Raw genomic sequence first — 26,537 nt, forward strand, 5'->3', positions numbered from 1 at the left:
AGTAATAATAATAATAATGATAATAATAATATAATAATAGATATGCAGATGTGTAGATTATAATAATAATAATAATAATAATAATAGATATGCAGATGTGTAGATTATAATAATAATAATAATAATAATAGATATGCAGATGTGTAGATTATAATAATAATAATAATAATAATAATAATAGATATGCAGATGTGTAGATTACAATAATAATAATAATAATAGTAATAATAATAATAATAATAATAATAATAATAATAATAGATATGCAGATGTATAGATTACAATTTCTAGTAATAATAATAATAATGATAATAATAATAATAATAGATATGCAGATGTGTAGATTATAATAATAATAATAATAGATATGCAGATGTGTAGATTACAATAATAATAATAATAATAATAATAATAATAATAATAATAATAATAATAATAGATATGCAGATGTATAGATTACAATTTCTAGTAATAATAATAATAACAATAATAATAATAAAGACATGCCAATAATAACACTGATATATAGAGAGGTACATGACAAGTAAATAATAATAATAATAATAATAATAATAGATATGCAGATGCGTAGATTACAGGTTGTATTAGTAGGAAACATAATAATAATAGTAATATAGATATGCAGATAGAGTACAACTAATAATAATAATAATACTAATAATAACAATAATAATAAAGACATGCCAATAATGGTACATTACAAGTTAATAATAATACTAATAATACTAATAATAGATATGCAGATAGGTAGATTACAACAACAACTAACAATAATAATAACAATAATAATAATAATAAAGACATGCCAATAATAACACTGATATCCAGACATGTCCATTATAAGTAAATAATAATAATAATAATAATAATAATAATAATAATAATAATAATAATAATAATAATAAAGATATCCAGACATGTCCATCATCATCATCATCATTATTATTATTATTATTAATATAGATATCCAGACATGTCCATTATTATTATTATTATTATTATTATTATTATTATTATTATTATTATTATTATTAATATAGATATCCAGACATGTCCATTATAAATAATAATAATAATAATAATAATAATAATAATAATATAGATATCCAGACATGTCCATTATAAATAATAATAATAATAATAATAATAATAATAATAATAATAATAATAATATAGATATCCAGACATGTCCATTATAAATAATAATAATAATAATAATAATAATAATAATAATAATAATAATAATAATAAAGATATCCAGACATGTCCATTATAAATAATAATAATAATAATAATAATAATAATAATAATAATAATAATAATATAGATATCCAGACATGTCCATTATAAATAATAATAATAATAATAATAATAATAATAATAATAATAATAATAATAATAATAATATAGATATCCAGACATGTCCATTATAAATAATAATAATAATAATAATAATAAAATAATAATAATAATAATATCCAATCAGGTCGATTCCAAATCATTAGAAATTAATCATTCCAATCATTATTAGCTTTTATTAGAAATTATTAGGAATTGTTCGATTCTGAAAATCACCCGTCTCTCCCCCAACACAACTTGGACCCGCCCCCCCCCGGTGACATCACGCCCCGGTGACCTCACAGTCCGCCCCTTATGACCTCACGGAATCTCGTGACATCACCTGCTCAGCAGAGGGATCCCCAGCCATGCTGCTGCTGCTCCTGCCTCTCCTCTTCCCATTGGCTGCGCCCGGTAAATCTCCAAATTGACCAGTTGGGGGGGGGAAATGTTGGGGGATTCGAACCCGGGACCCCGATGAACCTTTTCCGGATCTTTCCGCAGACCGGCCCCCGCCGCCCCCGGATCTGGACCCCTTCTCGGCCTCGGAGGAAGCCGACGAGATGGACCCGGGCGCCGGCGGAGGAGAGGACCCCGGAGAGAACGGGCGCGGGGACGAGGTGCGCGGGGACGTTTCCGGGCAGCTTCCTGTCCGTTTCCGGGGAGTTTCCTGCCTATTTCCTGTCTATTTTCAGGGAGTTTCTTGCCTATTTCCTGTCTATTTCCTGGGAGTTTCCTGTCTGTTTTCAGGGAGTTTCCTGTCTATTTCTTGTCTCTTTCCAGGGAGTTTCCTGTCTATTTCTTGTCTCTTTCCAGGGAGTTTCCTGCCTATTTCCTGTCTATTTCCTGGGAGTTTCCTGTCTGTTTTCAGGAAGTTTCCTGTCTATTTCTTGTCTCTTTCCAGGGAGTTTCCTGTCTATTTCTTGTCTCTTTCCAGGGAGTTTCCTGCCTATTTCCGTTCTCTTTCCGGGGAGTTTCCAGTTTATTTTCCTGTTTTTTTTCAGGGGAGTTTCCTGTCTATTTCCTGCCTATTTCCAGGGAGATTCCTCTAAATTTCCTCTCTATTTCCTGGGGGTTTCCTGTCTATTTCCTCTCTATTTTCAGGGAGTTTCCTGTCTCTTTCCAGGGAGTTTCCTGCCTATTTCCTGTCCATTTCCAGGAATTTTCCTGCCTATTTCCTGTCTGTTTTCAGGGAGTTTCCTGTCTCTTTCCAGGGAGTTTCCTGTTTGTTTCCTGTTTCTTTCCTGAGAGTTTCCTGCCTATTTCCTGTCTCTTTCCTTGGAGTTTCCTGCCAATTTCCGGGGAGTTTCCTCTCTATTTCCTCTTTATTTCCAGGGAATTTCCAGCCTATTTACTCTCTATTTCCGGGGAGTTTCCTGTTTATTTCCTGTTTATTTCCAGGAAGTTTCCTGTCTTTTTCCTGTCTATTTCCAGGGAGTTTCCTGCCTATTTCCTGGGAGTTTCCTGTCTATTTCCAAGGAGTTTCCTGTCTATTTCATGGGAGTTTCCTGTCTATTTCCTGTCTGTTTCCAGGGAGCTTCCTGCCTATTTCCTGGGTCTCCTGTCTATTTCCTGTATATTCTAAGGGAGTTCCCTGTCTATTTCCAGGGAGTTTCCTGCCTATTTCCTGTCTCTTTCCAGGGAGTTTCCTGCCTATTTCCTGGGAGTCTCCTGTTTATTTCCAGGAAGTTTCCTGTCTATTTCCTGGGAGTTTCCTGTCTATTTCCTGGGAGTTTCCTGCCTATTTCCAGGGAATTTCCTGTTTGTTTCCTGTTTTTCCCTGGGGAGTTTCCTGCCTATTTCCTGTCTATTTCCTGGGAGTTTCCTGTCTATTTCCTGTATATTCTAAGGGAGTTTCCTGTCTATTTCCTGTATATTCTAAGGGAGTTTCCTGTCTATTTCCTGGGAGTTTCCTGTCTATTTCCTGGGAGTTTCCTGCCTATTTCCAGGGAATTTCCTGTTTGTTTCCTGTTTTTCCCCGGGGAGTTTCCTGCCTATTTCCTGTCTATTTCCTGGGAGTTTCCTGTCTATTTCCTGTATATTCTAAGGGAGTTTCCTGTCTATTTCCTGGGAGTTTCCTGTCTATTTCCTGGGAGTTTCCTGCCAATTTCCAGGGAGTTTCCTGTTTGTTTCCTGATTTTCCCCGGGGAGTTTCCTGCCTATTTCCTGTTTATTTCCAGGAAGTTTCCTGTCTATTTCCTGGGAGTTTCCTGCCTATTTCCAGGGAGTTTCCTGCCTATTTCCTGTTTATTTCCAGGAAGTTTCCTGTCTTTTTCCCGGGAGTTTCCTGTCTATTTCCTGGGAGTTTCCTGCCTATTTCCAGGGAGTTTCCTGCCTATTTCCTGTTTATTTCCAGGGAGTTTCCTGTCTATTTCCTGGGAGTTACCCGCACTAAGATTCCCGCACTAAGATTCCCGCACTAAGGTTCCCGCACTAAGGTTCCCATGCTAAGGTTCCCACACTAAGGTTCCCGCGCTAAGATTCCCGCGCTAAGGTTCCCGCGCTAAGATTCCCGCACTAAGATTCCCGCGCTAAGGTTCCCGCACTAAGATTCCCGCGCTAAGATTCCCGCACTAAGATTCCCGCGCTAAGGTTCCCGCACTAAGATTCCCGTGCTAAGGTTCCCGCACTAAGATTCCCGCGCTAAGGTTCCCGCGCTAAAATTCTCACGCTAAGGTTCCCGCGCTAAAATTCCCACCCTAAAATTCTCACGCTAAGGTTCCCGCGCTAAAATTCCTGCGCTAAGGTTCCCGCGCTAAAATTCCCACCCTAAAATTCCCGTGCTAAGGTTCCCGCGCTAAAATTCCCACACTAAAATTCCGGCGCTAAGGTTCCCGCGCTATGGTTCCCGCACTAAAATTCCCGCGCTAAGGTTCCCGCGCTATGGTTCCCGTGCTAACATTCTTGCGCTAAGGTTCCTTGCAGGGACCAGGCGCCTTCCAAACCTCACTTACCTCCTTGCTTTCTGCTTCCAGGCGCTGATGGACTTCCCGCCGCGCGGCATGCGGCGCCGGCGCCAGGCGGCCTTCCTCGAACCCGCGCCGCACACTAGGGTGAGTCTTTCCTTCCCTCCCGGCGCCGGGTGCCGAACCGGGTGCGAAGCGCGCTATAATTCCCACCTCTGCCTTGCCGACAGTTTGTGGAAGATGCAAGGAGGAAACTTCCTGGAAAGAGAGAGGAAACTCCCTGAGCTGCTACTTTTCTGCCTGCAGGGAATAGACAGGAAACTGCCTGGAAATAGACAGGAAATGCAGGGAATAGACAGGAAATAGACAGGAAACTCCCTGGAAATAGACAGGAAATGCAGGGAATAGACAGGAAATAGACAGGAAACTCCCTGGAAATAGACAGGAAATGCAGGGAATAGACCGGAAATAGACAGGAAACTGCCTGGAAATAGACAGGAAATGCAGGAAATAGACAGGAAATAGACAGGAAACTGCCTGGAAATAGACAGGAAATGCAGGGAATAGACCGGAAATAGACAGGAAACTGCCTGGAAATAGACAGGAAATGCAGGAAATAGACAGGAAATAGACAGGAAACTGCCTGGAAATAGACAGGAAATGCAGGGAATAGAAAGGAAATAGACAGGAAACTCCCTGGAAATAGACAGGAAATGCAGGGAATAGACAGGAAATAGACAGGAAACTCCCTGGAAATAGACAGGAAATGCAGGGAATAGACAGGAAATAGACAGGAAACTCCCTGGAAATAGACAGGAAATGCAGGGAATAGAAAGGAAATAGACAGGAAACTCCCTGGAAATAGACAGGAAATGCAGGGAATAGACAGGAAATAGACAGGAAATTGCCTGGAAATAGAAGGAAATGCAGGGAATAGGAAATAGACAGGAAACTCCCTGGAAATAGACAGGAAATGCAGGGAATAGACAGGAAATAGACAGGAAATTGCCTGGAAATAGAAGGAAATGCAGGGAATAGGAAATAGACAGGAAACTCCCTGGAAATAGACAGGAAATGCAGGGAATAGACAGGAAATAGACAGGAAATTGACTGGAAATAGACAGGAAATGCAGGGAATAGACAGGAAATAGACAGGAAACACCCTGGAAATAGACAGGGAACTTCCTGGAAATAGACAGGAAATAGATGAAACTCCCTGGAAATAGACAGGAAATAGACAGGAAATTCCCTGGAAACAGACAGGAAATAGACAGGAAACTCCTTGGAAATATACAGGGAACCTCCTGGAAATAGACAAGAAATAGACAGGAAACTCCCTGGAAATACAGGAAATAGACAGGAAATAGACAGGAAACTCCCTGGAAACAGGAAATAGTCAAGAAACTCCCTGGAAACAAACAGGAAGTAGGCAGGAAACTCCATGGAAACAGACAGGAAACTCCCTGTAAATAGACAGTAAATAGACAGGAAACTCCATGGAAACAGGCAGGAAACTTCCTGGAAATAGACAGGAAATTGAACTTTCCTCTCTTCTCCCCCAAACCAGGCGCTGCTAGAGTTCCCGCCGCGGGGAATGCGGCGCCAGCGGCAGGCGGCCTTCCTCGAACCCGCGCCGCACACTAGGGTGAGTCTTCCCTCCCGGCGCCGGGTGCGAAACTGGGTGCGAAACGCACTACAATTCCCACCTCTCTCCTCTGCCCTTCCGGGAAACGGGTGCGAAACGCGCTATAACTCCCATCTCTGTCGCCCGCAGTACGTCGAAGACGCCAGGATTCCCATCCAGCACCGGGGGGTCGCTCTGCAAAGTAAGGCGCCGGCGCCGGGTGCGAGGGGCGGGGGGTGTCGGAATGCGAGGCGGGAAGCTTAGGATGGGAACCTTAGCGCGGCGCCCGCTTCTCCCTGCAATGGGGAAGGTTGCAGGTTTGAGTCTCTGGCCGTGTGGGAACCTTAGCGCGGGAACTGTAGCGCGGGAACTGTAGCGCGGGAACTGTAGCGCTCCCTGAAGTGGGCGATCCTGGGGAAGGTTGCGGGTTCGAGTCTCCATCTTGAACCCAGTTAAGGCTGGAAATCGGTGCGGGAACCTTAGTGCGTGAACTGTAGCGCGGGAACCGTAGCGCACATAGGTTTCTCCCTGAAAGGTGTGATCTTTGGGAGGGTTGCAGGTTCGAGTCTCCCTGAGGGAACCTTAGCACGGGAAACTTTGCGCGGGAATTTTAGCACGGGAATTTTAGCATGGGAACCTTAGCGCGGGAACCTTTGCATGGGAACTATAGCGCAGGAAGTTGAACATGGAAATCCTAGCATGGGAACCATAGCGCGGGAATTTTAGCATGGGAACCTTAGCGCAGAATTGGATGGGAATCCTGGGGAACCTTAGCGCGGGAACTATAGCGCAGGAATTTCAACATGGGAACATTAGCGCGGGAACTATAGCGCAGGAATTTCAACATGGGAACCTTAGCGCGGGAACTATAGCGCAGGAATTTCAACATGGGAACCTTAGCGTGGGAACTATAGCGCAGGAATTTCAACATGGGAACCTTAGCGTGGGAACTATAGCGCAGGAATTTCAACATGGGAACCTTAGCGTGGGAACTATAGCGCAGGAATTTTAACATGGGAACCTTAGCGCGGGAACTATAGCGCAGGAATTTTAACATGGGAATCTTAGCATGGGAACCTTAGCGTGGGAATTTTGGCATGGGAACCTTAGCGCGGGAACCTTAGTGCAGGGATTTTGTGGGAGTTTAAGCGCGGGAAACAGCGCGGGAACTATAGCGCAGGAATTTCAACATGAGGGTCTTAGCACGGGAACCTTAGCGCAGAATTGGATGGGGATCCTGGGGGAGGTTGCGGGTTCGAGTCTCCCTCCCGGTGGGAACCTTAGCGCAGGAACTATAGCGCAGGAATTTCAACATGGGAATCTTAGCACGGGAATTTTAGCATGGGAATTATAGCGCAGGAACCTTAGCGCAGGATTTTCTGTGAGTTTTAGCGCGGGAACCTTATAGCGGGAACTATAGCGCAGGAATTTTAACATGGGAATCTTAGCGTGGTAACCTTAGCGCAGGATTTTCTGGGAGTTTTAGCGCGGGAACCTTAGCGCGGGAACTATAGCGCAGGAATTTCAACATGGGAATTTTAGCGCGGGAACCTTAGTGCGGGGATTTTGTGGGAGTTTTAGCGCGGGAACTATAGCGCAGGAATTTCAACATGGGAACCTTAGCGCGGGAACTATAGCGCAGGAACCTTAGCGTGGGAACCTTAGCGCAGGAACCTTAGCGCGGGAACCTTAGCGCGGGAACCTTAGCGCGGGAACCTTAGTGCAGAATTTGATGGGCATCCTGGGGAAGGTTGCGGGTTCGAGTCTCCCTCTCGGTGGGAACCTTAGCGCGGGAACCTTAGCGCGGGAACTATAGCGCAGGAATTTTAACATGGGAATCTTAGCACGGGAACCTTAACATGGGAATTATAGCGCGGGAACCTTAGCGTGGGAATCTTAGCACGGGAACCTTAGCGCAGAATTGGATGGGGATCCTGGGGAAGGTTGTGGGTTCGAGTCTCCCTCCCGGTGGGAACCTTAGCACAGGAACTATAGCGCAGGAATTTCAACATGGGAATCTTAGCATGGGAACCTTAGCGCGGGAACTATAGCGCAGGAATTTTAACATGGGAATCTTAGTGCAGAATTGGATGGGGATCCTGGGGAAGGTTGCGGGTTCGAGTCTCCCTCCCCGTGGGAACCTTAGCGTGGGAATTTTAGCACGGGAACCTTAACGCGGGAACTATAGCGCAGGAATTTTAACATGGGAATCTTAGCATGGGAACTATAGCGTGGGAATTTTAACATGGGAACCTTAGCGTGGGAACTATAGCGCGGGAATTTTAACATGGGAACCTTAGCGCGGGAACTATAGCGCGGGAATTTTAACATGGGAATCTTAGCATGGGAACTATAGCGCGGGAATTTTAACATGGGCATCTTAGCATGGGAACTATAGCGCGGGAATTTTAACATGGGCATCTTAGCATGGGAACTATAGCGCGGGAATTTTAACATGGGCATCTTAGCATGGGAACTATAGCGCAGGAATTTTAACATGGGAATCTTAGCATGGGAACTATAGCGCGGGAATTTTAACACGGGAATCTTAGCATGGGAACTATAGCGCGGGAATTTTAACATGGGCATCTTAGCATGGGAACTATAGCGCGGGAATTTTAACACGGGAATCTTAGCATGGGAACTATAGCGCGGGAATTTTAACATGGGAATCTTAGCATGGGAACTATAGCGCGGGAATTTTAACATGGGAATCTTAGCATGGGAACTATAGCGTGGGAATTTTAACATGGGAATCTTAGCATGGGAACTATAGCGCGGGAATTTTAACATGGGAATCTTAGCATGGGAACTATAGCGCAGGGAATTTTAACATGGGAACCTTAGCGTGGGAACTATAGCGCGGGAATTTTAACATGGGCATCTTAGCATGGGAACTATAGCGCGGGAATTTTGACATGGGAATCTTAGCGTGGGAACTATAGCGCGGGAATTTTAACATGGGAATCTTAGCGTGGGAACTATAGCGCGGGAATTTTAACATGGGAATCTTAGCATGGGAACTATAGCGCGGGAATTTTGACATGGGAATCTTAGCGTGGGAACTATAGCGCGGGAATTTTAACATGGGAATCTTAGCATGGGAACTATAGCGCGGGAATTTTAACATGGGAATCTTAGCATGGGAACTATAGCGCGGGAATTTTAACATGGGAATCTTAGCATGGGAACTATAGCGCGGGAATTTTAACATGGGAACCTTAGCGCGGGAACTATAGCGCGGGAATTTTAACATGGGAATCTTAGCATGGGAACTATAGCGCGGGAATTTTAACATGGGAATCTTAGCATGGGAACTATAGCGCGGGAATTTTAACATGGGAACCTTAGCGCGGGAACTATAGCGCGGGAATTTTAACATGGGAATCTTAGCGTGGGAACTATAGCGCGGGAATTTTAACATGGGAACCTTAGCGCGGGAACTATAGCGCGGGAATTTTAACATGGGAACCTTAGCGTGGGAACTATAGCGCGGGAATTTTAACATGGGAATCTTAGCATGGGAACTATAGCGCGGGAATTTTAACATGGGAATCTTAGCATGGGAACTATAGCGCGGGAATTTTAACATGGGAACCTTAGCGCGGGAACTATAGCGCGGGAATTTTAACATGGGAACCTTAGCGTGGGAACTATAGCGCGGGAATTTTAACATGGGAATCTTAGCATGGGAACTATAGCGCGGGAATTTTAACATGGGAATCTTAGCATGGGAACTATAGCGCGGGAATTTTAACATGGGAACCTTAGCGCGGGAACTATAGCGCGGGAATTTTAACATGGGAATCTTAGCATGGGAACTATAGCGCGGGAATTTTAACATGGGCATCTTAGCGTGGGAACTATAGCGCGGGAATTTTAACATGGGCATCTTAGCATGGGAACTATAGCGCAGGAATTTTAACATGGGAATCTTAGCATGGGAACTATAGCGCGGGAATTTTAACACGGGAATCTTAGCATGGGAACTATAGCGCGGGAATTTTAACATGGGAACCTTAGCGCGGGAACTATAGCGCGGGAATTTTAACATGGGAATCTTAGCATGGGAACTATAGCGCGGGAATTTTAACATGGGCATCTTAGCGTGGGAACTATAGCGCGGGAATTTTAACATGGGCATCTTAGCATGGGAACTATAGCGCAGGAATTTTAACATGGGAATCTTAGCATGGGAACTATAGCGTGGGAATTTTAACATGGGCATCTTAGCATGGGAACTATAGCGCGGGAATTTTAACATGGGAATCTTAGCGTGGGAACTATAGCGCGGGAATTTTAACATGGGAATCTTAGCGTGGGAACTATAGCGCGGGAATTTTAACATGGGAATCTTAGCGTGGGAACTATAGCGCGGGAATTTTAACATGGGAATCTTAGCATGGGAACTATAGCGCGGGAATTTTAACATGGGAATCTTAGCATGGGAACTATAGCGCGGGAATTTTAACATGGGAATCTTAGCGTGGGAACTATAGCGCGGGAATTTTAACATGGGAATCTTAGCGCGGGAACCTTAGCGCAGAATTGGATGGGGATCCTGGGGGAGGTTGCGGGTTCGAGTCTCCCTCCCGGTGGGAACCGTAGCGCGGGAAACGTAGCGCGGCGCCGTTTTTCCCGCAGTGGCGCCGCCGGAGGAGTGCGCCTGCCCCGAGCCGCTGGCCAAGGGGACGCTGGTGGCCATGGTGGCCGTCCTGGCCTTTCTAGGCTTCTTCTCGACGTCGGTCTTGTTGGTGGTCGCCGTCTGTTTGCTGCGCCTGGTGGAGCGCCAGCGGTGAGTAGAAAAAGAAATAGAAATAGAAATAGAAAAATAGAAATAGAAATAGAAATAGAAATAGAAATAGAAAAATAGAAATAGGAATAGAAATAGAAAAATAGAAATAGAAATAGAAATAGAAATAGAAATAGGAATAGAAATAGAAAAATAGAAATAGAAATAGAAATAGAAAAATAGAAATAGAAATATAGAAATAGAAATAGAAATAGAAAAATAGAAATAGAAAAATAGAAATAGAAAAAGAAATAGAAATAGAAATATAGAAATAGAAATAGAAAAATAGAAATAGAAAAATAGAAATAGAAATAGAAAAATAGAAAAATAGAAATAGAAAAATAGAAATAGAAAAATAGAAAAATAGAAAAATAGAAATAGAAATAGAAATAGAAATAGAAATAGAAAAATAGAAATAGAAATAGAAATAGAAATAGAAATAGAAATAGAAAAATAGAAATAGAAATAGAAAAATAGAAATAGAAATAGAAATAGAAAAATAGAAATAGAAATAGAAAAATAGAAATAGAAATAGAAATAGAAAAAAAGAAATAGAAATAGAAATAAAAAATAGAAATAGAAATAGAAATAGGAATAGGAATAGAAATAGAAATAGAGATAGAAATAGAAATAGAAATAGAAAAATAGAAATAGAAATAGAAATAGAAAAATAGAAAAATAGAAATAGAAATAGAAATCGAAGAAATAGAAATATATAAAATATAAAATATAAATATAAAAGTAAATATAAATATAAATATACAAAATTAAATATGAATATAAATATATAAAAGAAAATATAAATATGAAATACGGATAACAAAGTATACTATAAATTAAATTTATAAATATAAGTATTATAAATATAAGTGTAATATAAATTTTATATATATATATATATATAAAAATATAAATTAAATCTATAAATAAATGCAGTCTAATAGAAATAAGTCTAATCTAAATTAAATCTATAAATATTATATATTTATAACTATATAAATATAATAAAAATAGGTATAATCTAAATTAAATATATAATTTATATAATTCAATATCTATATATAAATATAAATATAATATTAATATCATAAATATAATAGACTAATAACAAGAATAATAGATATGCAGATATATGCATCATATATTATATTTGTAGATAATAATAATAATAATAATAATAATAATAATAATAATAATAATAATAATAATAATAGAATATAGATAGGTAGATTACAAATTGCAGAAATAATAGTAGTAGTAATAATAATAATAATAATAATAATAATAATAATAATATGCAGAAAAGTAGATTGCAGTTGTAATAATAATAATAATAATAATAATATGCAGACAAGTAGATTGTAATTGTAATAATAATAATAATAATAATAACAACAACAACATGCAGATAAGTAGATGCAATATTATAAATATATTATTATTATTACAATTGCAATCTACTTGCCTGCATATTACTAATATTATTATTATTATTATTATTATTATTATTATTATTATTATTATTACAGCTTGAAATCTACTTGTCTGCATATTACTATTATTATTATTATTATTATTATTATTATTATTATTATTATTATCATTATTACAATTGCAATCTACTTGTCTGCATATTACTAATATTATTATTATTATTATTACAGCTTGAAATCTACTTGTCTGCATATTACTATTATTATTATTATTATTATTATTATTACAATTGCAATCTACTTGTCTGCATATTACTAATATTATTATTATTATTATTACAGCTTGAAATCTACTTGTCTGCATATTACTATTATTATTATTATTATTATTATTATTATTATTATTACAGCTTGAAATCTACTTGTCTGCATATTACTAATATTATTATTATTATTATTATTATTATTATTATTATTACAGCTTGAAATCTACTTGTCTGCATATTACTATTATTATTATTATTATTATTATTATTATTACAGCTTGAAATCTACTTGTCTGCATATTACTAATATTATTATTATTATTATTATTATTATTATTACAGCTTGAAATCTACTTGTCTGCATATTACTAATATTATTATTATTATTATTATTATTATTATTATTATTACAGCTTGAAATCTACTTGTCTGCATATTACTATTATTATTATTATTATTATTATTATTATTACAGCTTGAAATCTACTTGTCTGCATATTACTATTATTATTATTATTATTATTATTATTATTATTATTATTACAGCTTGAAATCTACTTGTCTGCATATTACTAATATTATTATTATTATTATTATTATTATTATTATTATTATTATTATTATTATTATTATTACAGCTTGAAATCTACTTGTCTGCATATTACTATTATTATTATTATTATTATTACAGCTTGAAATCTACTTGCCTGCATATTACTATTACTATTATTATTATTATTATTATTACAGCTTGAAATCTACTTGTCTGCATATTACTAATATTATTATTATTATTATTATTATTATTATTATTATTATTATTATTACAATTGCAATCTACTTGCCTGCATATTACTATTATTATTATTATTATTATTATTATTATTATTATTATTATCTCTCTGATTTTAACCCCGCCTCTCCCTTCCAGGAAGTCGGGGAAGGACGCCAGCGCCATGTCAAACAGGCCCCTCCCTCCGCTGCCGTGAGTTTCCTGTGGGCGGGGCCTGGGTGGGCGGGGCTAATATGAATATTAATATGAATATTAATTAATATTAATTATTGCAGGCCGCCCCGCCCGGAGCGCGTCTACCTGTCGACCAAATCGGCGCCCGGGTACGAGAGGCTGATGGCCGCCAGTCCGTGAGTACCTGTCAATCATCCTCGAACCCGGGACCCAGCCCTGTCAAACATCCCGTCGTTCGAAGCGATCACCTGTCAATCATTCTCGAACCCAGGACCCAGTCCTGTCAATCATTCCGGGTTCAAATTGATAACCTGTCCATCAAATCGTCGATCCTTCCCTATCGAATCGATAACCTGTCAATCACGATGTGGGGGGGAGCAGAGGGGGCGGGACCATCCCTGTCAATCATTCTGTCATTCAAATAACCTGTCAATCATGCTGGGATTGAACCCTGGTTTTCCCATCCCTGTCAATCATTCTGGCATCCAGGGGGCGGGACCATCCCTGTCCATCATTCTGTCATTCAAATCGATAACCTGTCAATCATTTTGGGTTATAGGGACCGGGAGCTGTCAATCATTCCAGGTTCCAATTGATAACCTGTCCATCAAATTGTCGATCCTTCCCTATCGAATCGATAACCTGTCAATCACGATGTGGGCGGGAGCAGAGGACCCTTGTTGCCCCATCCCTGTCAATCATTCTGTCATTTGAATCGATAGCCTGTCAATCATTCTGGGTTCAATTCGATAACCCTGGTTGCCCTATCCCTGTCAATCATTCTGTCATTCCAATCAATAACCTGTCAATCATTCTGGCGTTATGGTTGCCCCACCCCTGTCAATCATTCTGTCACTCAAATAGATAACCTGTCAATCATTTTGGGTTATAGGGGGCGGGACCAGATGCTAAGGGTTCTCCCATCCCTGTCAATCATTCCGGTATTCAGCGGGCGGGACCATCCCTGTCAATCATTCTGTCATTCCAATCAATAACCCTGGCAGCCCCATCCCTGTCAATCATTCTGTCATTTGAATCGATAACCTGTCAATCATTCTGGGTTCAATTCGATAACCCTGGTTTCCCCCTCCCTGTCAATCATTCTGGGATCCAGGGGGCGGGGCCTGACAACCTTGGTTGCCCCGTCCCTGTCAATCATTCTGTCATTCAAATCGATAACCTGTCGATCATTTTGGGTTATAGGGGGCGGGACCAGAACCCAATCGTTCTCCCATCCCTGTCAATCAGTCTGTCATTCAAATCAATAACCTGTCAATCATTCTAAGATCCAGGGGGCGGGACCAGATGACCCTGTCAATCATTCCGGCGTTCGAATCCGGGACCTGTCAATCATTCCGGGTTCAACTCGATAAGCATGGTTACCAGATCCCTGTCAATCATTCTGTCATTCGAATCGATAACCCCGGTTGCCCCATCCCTGTCAATCATTCTGGAATCCAGGGGGCGGGACCAGACGACCCTGGTTGCCCCATGCCTGTCAATCATTCTGTCATTCGACTCCCTAACAATAGTTGCTCCTCCCTGTCAATCATTCTGTCATTCAAATCGATAACCCCGGTTGTCCCGTCCCTGTCAATCATTCTGGTATCCAGGGGGCGGGGCCTGACAACCCTGGTTTCCCCCTCCCTGTCAATCATTCTGCCATTCAAATCAATAACCTGTCAATCATTTTGGGATTCAGGGGGTGGAACCAGACAGCCCTGTCAATCATCCTGTCATTTGAATCCATAACCATGGTTCTGTCATTTAAATTGATAACCTGTCAATCATTCTGGGATCTAAGGGGTGGGACTAGGCAACCCCGGTTGCTCCATCCCTGTCAATCATTCTGGGATCCAGGGGGCGGGGCCTGACAATCCTGGTTGCCCCATGCTTGTCAATCATTCTGTCATTCGACTCGCTAACCCTGGTTGCCCGGTCCCTGTCAATCATCCTGGAATCCAGGGGGCGGGACCAGACGACCCCGGTTGCCCCATCCCTGTCAATCATTCTGGGATTCGAATCCGGGACCTGTCAATCATTCTGGGTTCAACTCGAGAAGCATGGTTACCCCATCCCTGTCAATCATTCTGGCATCCAGGGAGTGGGACCATCCCTGTCAATCATTCTGTCATTTGAATCGATACCCTGTCAATCATTTTGGGTTATAGGGGGCGGGACCAGATGCCAATGGTTCTCCCATCCCTGTCAATCATTCTGTCATTTGAATCGATACCCTGTCAATCATTTTGGGTTATAGGGGGCGGGACCAGATGCCAATGGTTCTCCCATCCCTGTCAATCATTCTGTCATTCAAATCGATAACCTGTCAATCATTCTGGGATTCAGGGGGTGGTTTCCCCATCCCTGTCAATCATTCTGGGAGCAGACAACCCTGGTTGCCCCACCCTGTCAATCATTCTGCCATTCAAACCGATAACCTGTCAATCATTCTGGGATTGAAGCCTGGTTGCCGCCTACCTGTCAATCAATCTGTCATATCAAATTGATAACCTGTCCATCAAATCACCTGTCCATCAAATCAAGAACCTGTCAATCATTCCGGGTTCAAATAGACAACCCCGGTTGCCTGTCAATCACAACCCGGGTGGCGCTGGGAACCGTAGCGCGCTGTCAATCACCCTGGGACCCAACCTGTCAACCATTGCCCCACCCCTGTCAATCAAATCATCCCGGGTTCAACTCCATAACCCCCGGTCACCTGTCAATCATCCTGGCACCCAGACAACCCTGGTTGCCTGTCAATCATAACCCTGGTTGCGCCGGGAACCATAGCGCGCTGTCAATCACCCTGGGACCAGACCTGTCCATCATTGCCCCACACCTGTCCATCATCCCTGTCAATCAACCCCACGCCTGTCAATCAAACCCTGGCCAAACCCCGGTTGCCTGTCAATCATTCCGGCTTCGAATCGACAACCCCGGTTGCCTGTCGATCACAACCCGGGTGGCGCCGGGAACTGTAGCGCGCTGTCAATCACCCTGAGACCAGACCTGTCAATCATTGCCCCATCCCTGTCAATCATTCTGTCATTCAAATCAATAACCCTGGTTTCCCCATCCCTGTCAATCATTCTGGGATTGAACCCGGGTTGCCCCCTCCCTGTCAATCATTCTGTCATTCAAACTGATAACCTGTCAATCAAATCGATAACCTGTCAATCAAATAACCTGCCAATCAAATCGATATCCTTTCATTCAAATGGAGAACCTGTCAATCAAATGGAGAACCTGTCAATCAAATGGAGAACCTGTCAATCATTCTGAGATCCAGGGGGCGGGATCAGACAACCCCGGTTGCCCCGGGAACCATAGCGCGGTGTCAATCACCCTGGGACCCGACCTCTCAACCATTGCCCCACCCCTGTCAATCAAATCACCCCGGGTTCAACCCCATAACCTGACAGCTCACCCGTCAATCATCCCGGCACCCAGACAACCTGGGAACCGTAGCGCCGTTTCCTTTTCCAGGCGCACCCCGGAAGGCGGGGCCTACCTGAGCGCCAGCGAGTTGCACCCGGGTCCCAGGTAAGCCCCGCCCCTCCCCGCCCCTTCCCCGGACGCCTGGGTCCCTCCGCTCAACCCCGCACTACGTTTCCCAGCAGCCGCCAGGCGCCGAGCTACCAGAAGATGGGCGTCGACCAGGCCGCCGTCACCGCGGAAACGGAGAGCAAGTCAGTCAAAGGGAAGGGGCGGGGAAAAGGGGGCGGGAAAAGGGGCGGGGCTTACCCTCCCTTGTCCGTCAAAAGCGGGTCCCTGTCAATCAAACCAGGGGGACCTTTTTGTCGTTTTGAAGGAACCTTCCGGAAAGCGAATACATCACCGTCAACCCGGCGCCGGGTTTTTCCAGGTGGGGTTTGTATCAATATTAATATTAATATCGATATCGGTATTGATATTAACATTACGTATATTTATTTGTTATAGTATTTATATTTCCTTCTCTTATTATACACACACATATATATTTATATTTATATTCATATTATTTATTTTCTATATATATTTATATTCTTTCTATTTATTTTCTATTTCTATTTCTATTATCTCTATTTATTTTCTATTTCTATTTCTATTATTTATATGTATTTTCTCTATATATTCATATTTATATTCATATTATTTATTTTCTATTTCTATTTCTATTATTTCTATTTATTTTCTATTTCTATTTCTATTATTTCTATTTATTTTCTATATATATTTATATTTATATTCATATTATTTATTTTCTAAATATATTTATATTATTTCTGTTTATTTTCTATTTCTATTTCTATTATTTATATTTATTTTCTATTTCTATTTCTATTATTTCTATGTATTTTCTATATATATTTATATTTATATTCATATTATTTATTTTCTAAATATATTTATATTATTTCTGTTTATTTTCTATTTCTATTTCTATTATTTCTATTTATTTTCTATTTCTATTTCTATTATTTATATTTATTTTCTATATATATTCATATTTATATTCATATTATTTATTTTCTAAATATATTTATATTATTTCTGTTTATTTTCTATTTCTATTTCTATTATTTCTATTTATTTTCTATTTCTATTTCTATTATTTATATTTATTTTCTATATATATTTATATTTATATTCATATTATTTATTTTCTAAATATATTTATATTCTTTCTGTTTATTTTCTATTTCTATTATTTCTATTTATTTTCTATTTCTATTTCTATTATTTATATGTATTTTCTCTATATATTCATATTTATATTCATATTATTTATTTTCTAAATATATTTGTATTATTTCTGTTTATTTTCTATTTCTATTTCTATTATTTATATTTATTTTCTATATATATTTATATTATTTCTATTTCTATTATTTATATTCCTAGAGATACACAGAAATCAGTTTTTTCCTTTCTCTTTGATTATACACGCATCTATATATTTATATTATTTAAATGTATTCGTTATCTATATATTTATATTTATAAATACTATAATTTATATAATTTATAATTTATAATTTATATTTATAAATACTATATTTATAAATACTATAAATACTATATTTCCCATACTCTTAAATATTTATATTTAATATATATATATTTATTTTTATAGATATTTATATTTATATTATTTATATTCCTAGATACGCAGAAATCTATCTTTTCCGTTCTCTTTTATCATAATTTAATAAGAATATAATATAATATAATATAGTAATTTCTTTTGATTTAATAAGAATTATAATAATCTAATTTATTAATATTCTCATTTCATTATTGTTAGTATTATTATTATTATTATTATTATTATTATTATTATTATTATTATTAATTTTCTCCTTCCAGCCCCGTTCCGCCCAAGACGTATTCCGGCACCGGCGGAATTTCCAGGTATACTATATTATAATATTTATATATGATCGATCAATATATTATCTAATCTATATATCAATATATTATATATATCGATCAATATATTATCTAATCAAATATATTATCAATATATAATCAATCTATATCTATCAATATATTATCTAATCTATAAATATCAATATATTATCTAATCTATATATATATATGATTATAATCTATATATTAATTACATATAAGAATAATCCATCATGACGATTTCTAATCATATAAAAACATAATTTAATAAGAATAGAATAGAATAATTTCTTTTGATTTAATAATAATTATAAAAATCAGATTTATTCATGTTCTTATTTCATAATAATAATAATAATAAATAATAATAACAATAATAATAAATAACTAATTAACAACAACAACAACAATAATAATAATAATAAATAATATAGCAATAGCAATTTCTTTTGATTTAATAAGAATTATAATAATCTAATTTAATCTGATTTATTAATATTCTCATTTCATTATCATTATTATTCATTATTAATTTTCTCCTTCCAGCCCCGTTCCGCCCAAGACGTATTCCGGCGCCGGTATAATTTCCAGGTATATTCTATTATATTATTTATATATATATCTATCAGTAATATATATATATAGACAAATATATATATATATATATATATATATATATATATGTCATTTGTCTATAAGAATAATAAATCATGATGACATAATCATATAAAAATATAATTTAATAAGAATAGAACATAAAAATTGGTTTTCATTACATATTATTATTATTATTATATATAATAATATATGACAATAATATAATAATATTATAATAATATATAAGACAATCATATAAATATATATATTAAAATATTATAATATTTATATATTATCTATCAATAATATATATATGATTATAATATATATATATCGTTTGTATATAAGAATAATAAATCATGATGACTTTTAATTATAAAATAAGAATAGAACATAATTGGTTATCATTATTATTATTATTATTATATATAATAATATATAAGACAATAATGTATTAATATTATAATAATATATATGACAATATATATATATATAAAATATATATAAATATAAATATAATATAATATATATATATATAAAATAAAATATTATAATATTTATATATTATCTATCAATAATATATATATGATTATAATATATATATATCGTTTGTATATAAGAATAATAAATCATGATGACTTTTAATCATATAAAAATATAATTTAATAGAACATAATAATTGGTTTTGATTTAATAATAATTAAATCTTATTTCATTATTATTATTATTATTATTATTATTATTATTATTATTATTATTATTTTCTCCTTCCAGCCCCGTTCCGCCCAAGACATATTCCAGCGCCGGCGGAATTTCCAGGTATATTATATACAATATTTATAACATAATAGCATTTATATATTATCTATCAATAATATAGCAATTTCTTTTGATTTAATAAGAATTATAATAATCTAATTTAATCTGATTTATTAATATTCTCATTTCATTATCATCATTATTATTATTATTATTATTATTATTATTATTATTATTATTATTATTATTATTATTTTCTCCTTCCAGCCCCGTTCCGCCCAAGACATTTGTATATAAGAAAAATAAATCACGATGACTTATAATCATATAATTTAATAATAATTGGTTTTGATTTAATAAAAATTAAAATAATCTGTGGTTTAATATTCTTATGTCATAATAATAATAATAATAATAATAATAATAATAATAATAATAATAATAATCTAATTCCAGCCCCGTTCCACCCAAGACGTATTCCGGCGCCGGCGGAATTTCCAGGTAATATTTTGGTTTCGTCATATATTATATTTGCAAATATATATATATGTGTGTGTGTTTTTATACAGATAAAATATAAAATATAATATAAAATAAATATCATAAAATATAAATTAAAATTTAATACCTAGTTATATCCCTATATCTCTATATTATATGATAATATAATATTATAGGATAATATTATATGATATTATATATATTATATATATCTATAATATTTCATATACGTATTTGTATAATAGAGTAAGAAAGGAATATAAGAATAGAATATTAAAAGAATAGAAGAATACAATTGAATAAATCTATTTCAGTATAATTTGATTTATAAATTTGATTTAAAGTCATGATGCTTAAAATATAATTTAATAACAATAGAATACTATAATAATATAATATAATTTAATAACAATGGAATACTATATTATAATATAGTATTAAAATAATATAATAATATAATAAGAAAAGAATAGACTAATATAATTGAATAAATTTTTTCATTAGAATTTCATTTATATATTTAATTTAAAATGATTATATTTAAAATATAATATTATAATAGAGTATGAAGAATAGAAGATTCAAAGAATATAATAATATAATTTAATTAGAATTTCCTTTATAAACTGAATTTAAAATGGTTATATTTAAAATATAAATGAATAATAATAGAATATTATTATAATAATATTCTATTTTACTATTGTATGAAAAGAAGACAGGAATAGAAGATGAGAAGAATACAATAATATAAGTTAATAAATATATTTAGTTATAATTTCATTTATAAATTGAATTTAAAATTATTATTATTTATTATTTAACAATAATAATAAATAATAATAATTTTAAATTCAATTTATAAATGAAATTATAACTAAATATATTTATTAGTTATTTTATTATTATTATTATTATTATTATTATTATTATTATTATTATTATTATTATTTTATTTATCATTATTAATCATTGTAATTATTATTATTATTAATTTCCCCCTTTTCAGCCCCGTTCCGCCCAAAATATATTCCGCCGCCGGCGCCGAAATTTTGTCGCCGGGCAAAAACGAGGAGGAAATCTACGGAACGCCGGAAGGGACCAAGCCGGAGAAATCGTACGTGGGGGGCGGGGTCAGGGAAGTCCCGCCCCCGGAAGTCCCGCCCCCAATAGGGCGGGAAGGAAGGGGATAGGGCGGAGGGGGAGAGGGTAGGCATGGATGATCATTGTCCTTCCTTTTTCCTTCCTTCCTTCCTTCCTTCCTTCCTTCCTTCCTTCCTTCCTTCTCCCTCCTTTCCTCCCTCCTTTCCTTCATTCATTCCTTACTTTCCTGCTCAATTCCTTAATTCCTCCTTCCTTCTCTCCTTCCTTCCTTCTCTCTTTCTCCTTCCTTCCTTCCTTCCTTCCTTCCTTCCTTCCTTCCTTCCTTTCCTCCTTCCTTAATTCTTTCTTTCCTTCCTTCATCCTTCCTTCCTTCCTTCCTTCCTTCCTTCCTTCCTTCCTTCCTTCCTTCCTTCCTTCCTTCCTTCCCTCCCTCCCTCTCTCCCTCCCTCCTCCTTCTTTCCTTCTTTTCCTCCTTTCTTAATTCTTTCTTGCTTTCCTTCCTTCCTTCCTTCCTTCCTTCCTTCCTTCCTTCCTTCCTTCCTTCCTTCCTTCCTTCTTCCCTTCCTTCCTTCTTTCCGTCCTTCCTTTCTTGCCTCCTTCCTTAATTCTTCCTGTCTTTCCTTAAATAATTCCCTCTTTCCTTCATCCTTTCCTTCATCCTTTCCTTCCTTCTTCCTTCCCTCTCTCCCTCTCTCTCCTCTCTTCCCTCCCTCCCTCCCTCCCTCCTTTCTTCCCTGCTCATGTTTCCTTCCTTCCTTCCTTCCTTCCTTCCTTCCTTCCTTCCTTCCTTCCTTCCTTCCTTCCTCCCTCCATCATTTCTTCTCCCCTTCCTTCCTTCTTCCTCTTTCCCCCTTCTTTTTTCCCTCCCTCCCTCCCTCCCTCCCTCCCTCCCTCCCTCCCCTTCCTTCCTTCCTTCCTTTCTTCCCTCCTTCCTTCCTTCCTTCCTTCCTTCCTTCCCTCTCTCCCCCCCTCCTCCTTCTTTCCTTCCTTTCCTCCTTCCTTAATTCTTTCTTGCTTTCATTAATTAATTTCTTCCTTCCTTCCTTCCTTCCTTCCTTCCTTCCTTCCTTCCTACCTTCCTACCTTCCTTCCTTCCTTCCTTCCCTCCTTCCTCCATTTCTCCTTACTTTCTTTCTTCTTTCCTTCCTTCCGTAATTCCTTCCTTCCCTCCTTCCCTTCCCTTCCTTCTTTCCTTCCCTCCTTCCTTCCTTCCTTCCTTCCTTCCTTCCTTCCTTCCTTCCTTCCTTCCTTCCTTCTCTTTCCCTCTTTCTTTCTTTCTTTCTTTCTTTCTTTCTTTCTTTCTTTTCCTTCCCTCTCTTCCTTCCCTCTCCTCTCTCCCTCTCCTCCCTCCCTCCTTTCCTTCTTTTCTCCCTCCCTCCCCTTCCTTCCTTCCTTCCTTCCCTCCTTCCCGTTCTCCCTCCGTCTCTCCTTCTTTCCTTCTCCCTCCTTTCCTTCCTTTCTTCCTTCTCTTTCCCTCCCTCTTTCTCTCTCTCTCTCTTTCTTTGTCTTCCTTCCCTCTCTTCCTTCCTTCTCTCTCTCTTCCCTTCCTTCCTTCCTTCCTTCCTTCCTTCCTTCCTTCCTTCCTTCCTTCCTTCCCTCCTTCCCGTTCTCCCTCCGTCTCTCCTTCTTTCCTTCTCCCTCCTTTCCTTCCTTTCTTCCTTCTCTTTCCCTCCCTCTTTCTCTTTTTCTCTCTCTTTCTTTCTCTTCCTTCCCTCTCTTCCTTCCTTCTCTCTCTCTTCCCTTCCTTCCTTCCTTCCTTCCTTCCTTCCTTCCTTCCTTCCCTCCTTCCCGTTCTCCCTCCGTCTCTCCTTCTTTCCTCCCTCCTTTCCTTCCTTTCTTCCTTCTCTTTCCCTCCCTCTTTCTCTCTCTCTCTCTCTTTCTTTGTCTTCCTTCCCTCTCTTCCTTCTCTCTCTCTTCCCTTCCTTCCTTCCTTCCTTCCTTCCTTCCTTCCTTCCTTCCTTCCTTCCTTCCCTCTCTTCCTTCCTTCTCTCTCTCTTCCCTTCCTTCCTTCCTTCCGTCCTTCCTTCCTTCCTTCCCTCCTTCCCGTTCTCCCTCCGTCTCTCCTTCTTTCCTTCTCCCTCCTTTCCTTCCTTTCTTCCTTCTCTTTCCCTCCCTCTTTCTTTCTTTCTTTCTTTCTTTCTTTCTTTCTTTCTTTCTTTCTTTCTTTCTTTGTCTTCCTTCCCTCTCTTCCTTCCTTCTCTCTCTCTTCCCTTCCTTCCTTCGTTCCTTCGTTCCTTCCTTCCTTAGAGGCGAAGCTTCTCCGATCGCCGAGACGCCGCTTTCCGGGTAAGTGATTGACAGGGTCGTCTAGTCCCACCCCCTGAATGATTGGCAGGGAAGGCTGGATCGAATCCCGGATTGATTGACAGGAAAGGAACGATTGACAAGGAAGGCGGGTTGAATTCCGGATTGATTGACAGGGGAAGGAACGATCGACAGGGAAGAAATGATTGACAGGGAAGGCGGAGCCAGGTTCCTTTAGTCCCACCCCCTGAATGATTGGCAGGGAAGGCTGGTCGAATTCCGGATTGATTGACAGGGGAAGGAACGATTGACAGGGAAGGAATGATTGACAGGGAAGGCGGAACCAGGGTCCACTGAATGCTTGACAGGGAAGGCGGGTCGAATCCTGGAATGATTGACAGGGGAGGCGGGTCCAGGGTCCAATAAATGATTGACAGGGAAGGCGGGTCAAATCCTGGATTGATTGACAGGGAAGGAACGATTGACAGGGAAGGAATGATTGACAGGGAAGGCGGAACCAGGGTCCACTGAATGCTTGACAGGGAAGGCGGGTCGAATCCTGGAATGATTGACAGGGGAGGCGGGTCCAGGGTCCAATAAATGATTGACAGGGAAGGCGGGTCAAATCCTGGATTGATTGACAGGGAAGGAACGATTGACAGGGAAGGAATGATTGACAGGGAAGGCGGAACCAGGGTCCACTGAATGCTTGACAGGGAAGGCGGGTCGAATCCTGGAATGATTGACAGGGGAGGCGGGTCCAGGGTCCAATAAATGATTGACAGGGAAGGCGGGTCAAATCCTGGATTGACTGACAGGGAAGGAATGATTGACAGGGGAGGCGGGTCGAATCCTGGAATGATTGACAGGGAAGGAATGATTGACAGGTAATGAATGATTGACAGGGAAGGCAGGTCCAGGGTCCACTGAATGATTGACAGGGAAGGAATGATTGACAGGGAAGGCGGGTCGAGTCCCGGATTGATTGACAGGGAAGGAATGATTGACAGGGAAGGCGGGTCGAATCCCGGAATGATTGACAGGGAAGGAATGATTGACAGGGAAGGCGGGTCGAGTCCCGGATTGATTGACAGGGAAGGAACGATTGACAGGGAAGGAATGATTGACAGGGGAGGCGGAGCGAGGGTCCACTGAATGATTGACAGAGAAGGAATGATTGACAGGGAAGGCGGCTCCAGGGTCCTCTAGTCCCACCCCCTGAATGATTGACAGGGAAGGCGGAGGCAGGGTCCTCTAGTCCCACCCACTGGATCCCAGAATGATTGACAGCAAAGGAATGATTGACAGGGAGGGAATGATTGACAGGGAAGGCGGGTCCAGGGTCCGCTGAATGATTGACAGGCAAGGCGGGTCGAATCCCGGAATGATTGACAGGGAAGGAATGATTGACAGGGAAGGCGGGTCCAGGGTCCGCTGAACGATTGACAGGCAAGGCGGGTCGAATCCCGGAATGATTGACAAGGAAGGAATGACTGACAGGGAAGGCGGAGCCAGGGTCATCTAGTCCCACCCCCTGAATGATTGACAGGAAAGGCGGGTCCAGGGTCCACTGAATGATTGACAGGGAAGGCAGGTTGAATCCCGGAATGATTGACAGGGAAGGATGAGTGACAGGGAAGGAATGATTGACAGGGAAGGCGGAGCCCGGGTGATCTAGTCCCACCCCCCGGATGATTGACAGCTTCCCTTTGCGCCCATTTTACAGACGGGAAAATCACATTTACGAAGAAGTGGAATGAGGAGGCGGAGCTCCTATTTTTCGGCGCTGCAAATAAAGCTTCATTTTTGGCACTTAATATTTGTCCCGTGTCTTGATTAATAATAATAATAATAACAACAACAGTAATAATAGTTGTGATAATAATGACCATGAATTAATTGGATTAATTGATTTATGCTTTAAAGAGGCCACTAATTGATCGACTTTTAAGGCTTTATTTCACGCATTTAGGCCACTAATTGAGCTCAGGCTTCACTTCCGTAGGGAAAAAGCGTAGGCCGCACCCGGTTGCTATGGAAACCGAGGCCTATTTGATTGATTGATTGATGCCACTAATTTATCTCTTTTCTTTCTGTTTTTCAGGCTTTATTTCATTTCTATTTGCTATAAAATGGACCATTAATTGAGCTCAGGCTTCGCTTTCTGAGGGGAAAAAGCGTAGGCCGCACCCGGTTGCTATGGAAACCGAGGCCTATTTGATTGATTGATTGATTGATTGATGCCACTAATTTATCTCTTTTCTTTCTGTTTTTCAGGCTTTATTTCATTTCTATTTGCTATAAAATGGACCATTAATTGAGCTCAGGCTTCGCTTTCTGAGGGGAAAAAGCGTAGGCCGCACCCGGTTGCTATGGAAACCGAGGCCTATTTGATTGATTGATTGATGCCACTAATTTATCTCTTTTCTTTCTGTTTTTCAGGCTTTATTTCATTTCTATTTGCTATAAAACGGACCATTAATGGAGCTCAGGCTTCGCTTTCTGAGGGGAAAAAGCGTAGGCCGCACCCGGTTGCTATGGAAACCGAGGCCTATTTGATTGATTGATGCCACTAATTTATCTCT

At 38.7% G+C, this 26,537-nt stretch overlaps 1 protein-coding gene across 1 annotated transcript; it reads left to right on the forward strand.

Moving 5' to 3' along the window:
* Positions 1-851: 851 nt before the first annotated feature.
* On the forward strand, positions 852-25,769 carry LOC309361262 (uncharacterized protein; the record flags this gene model as incomplete). Its single annotated transcript, XM_081896170.1, has 16 exons — positions 852-864; positions 1,864-1,979; positions 4,335-4,412; positions 6,040-6,091; positions 10,534-10,684; positions 13,312-13,365; positions 13,449-13,523; positions 16,840-16,896; positions 16,971-17,042; positions 17,165-17,218; positions 18,706-18,750; positions 19,294-19,338; positions 20,560-20,604; positions 21,614-21,721; positions 23,956-23,994; positions 25,679-25,769. The coding sequence occupies 16 exons, from the start codon at positions 852-854 to the stop codon at positions 25,710-25,712; spliced, it is 1,038 nt and encodes a 345-aa protein (XP_081752296.1). The 3' UTR covers positions 25,713-25,769.
* Positions 25,770-26,537: the final 768 nt, after the last annotated feature.

Source organism: Podarcis melisellensis (genome assembly GCF_964234715.1).
Source record: "Podarcis melisellensis genome assembly, chromosome: W".
Taxonomy (NCBI): Eukaryota; Metazoa; Chordata; class Lepidosauria; order Squamata; family Lacertidae; genus Podarcis; species Podarcis melisellensis.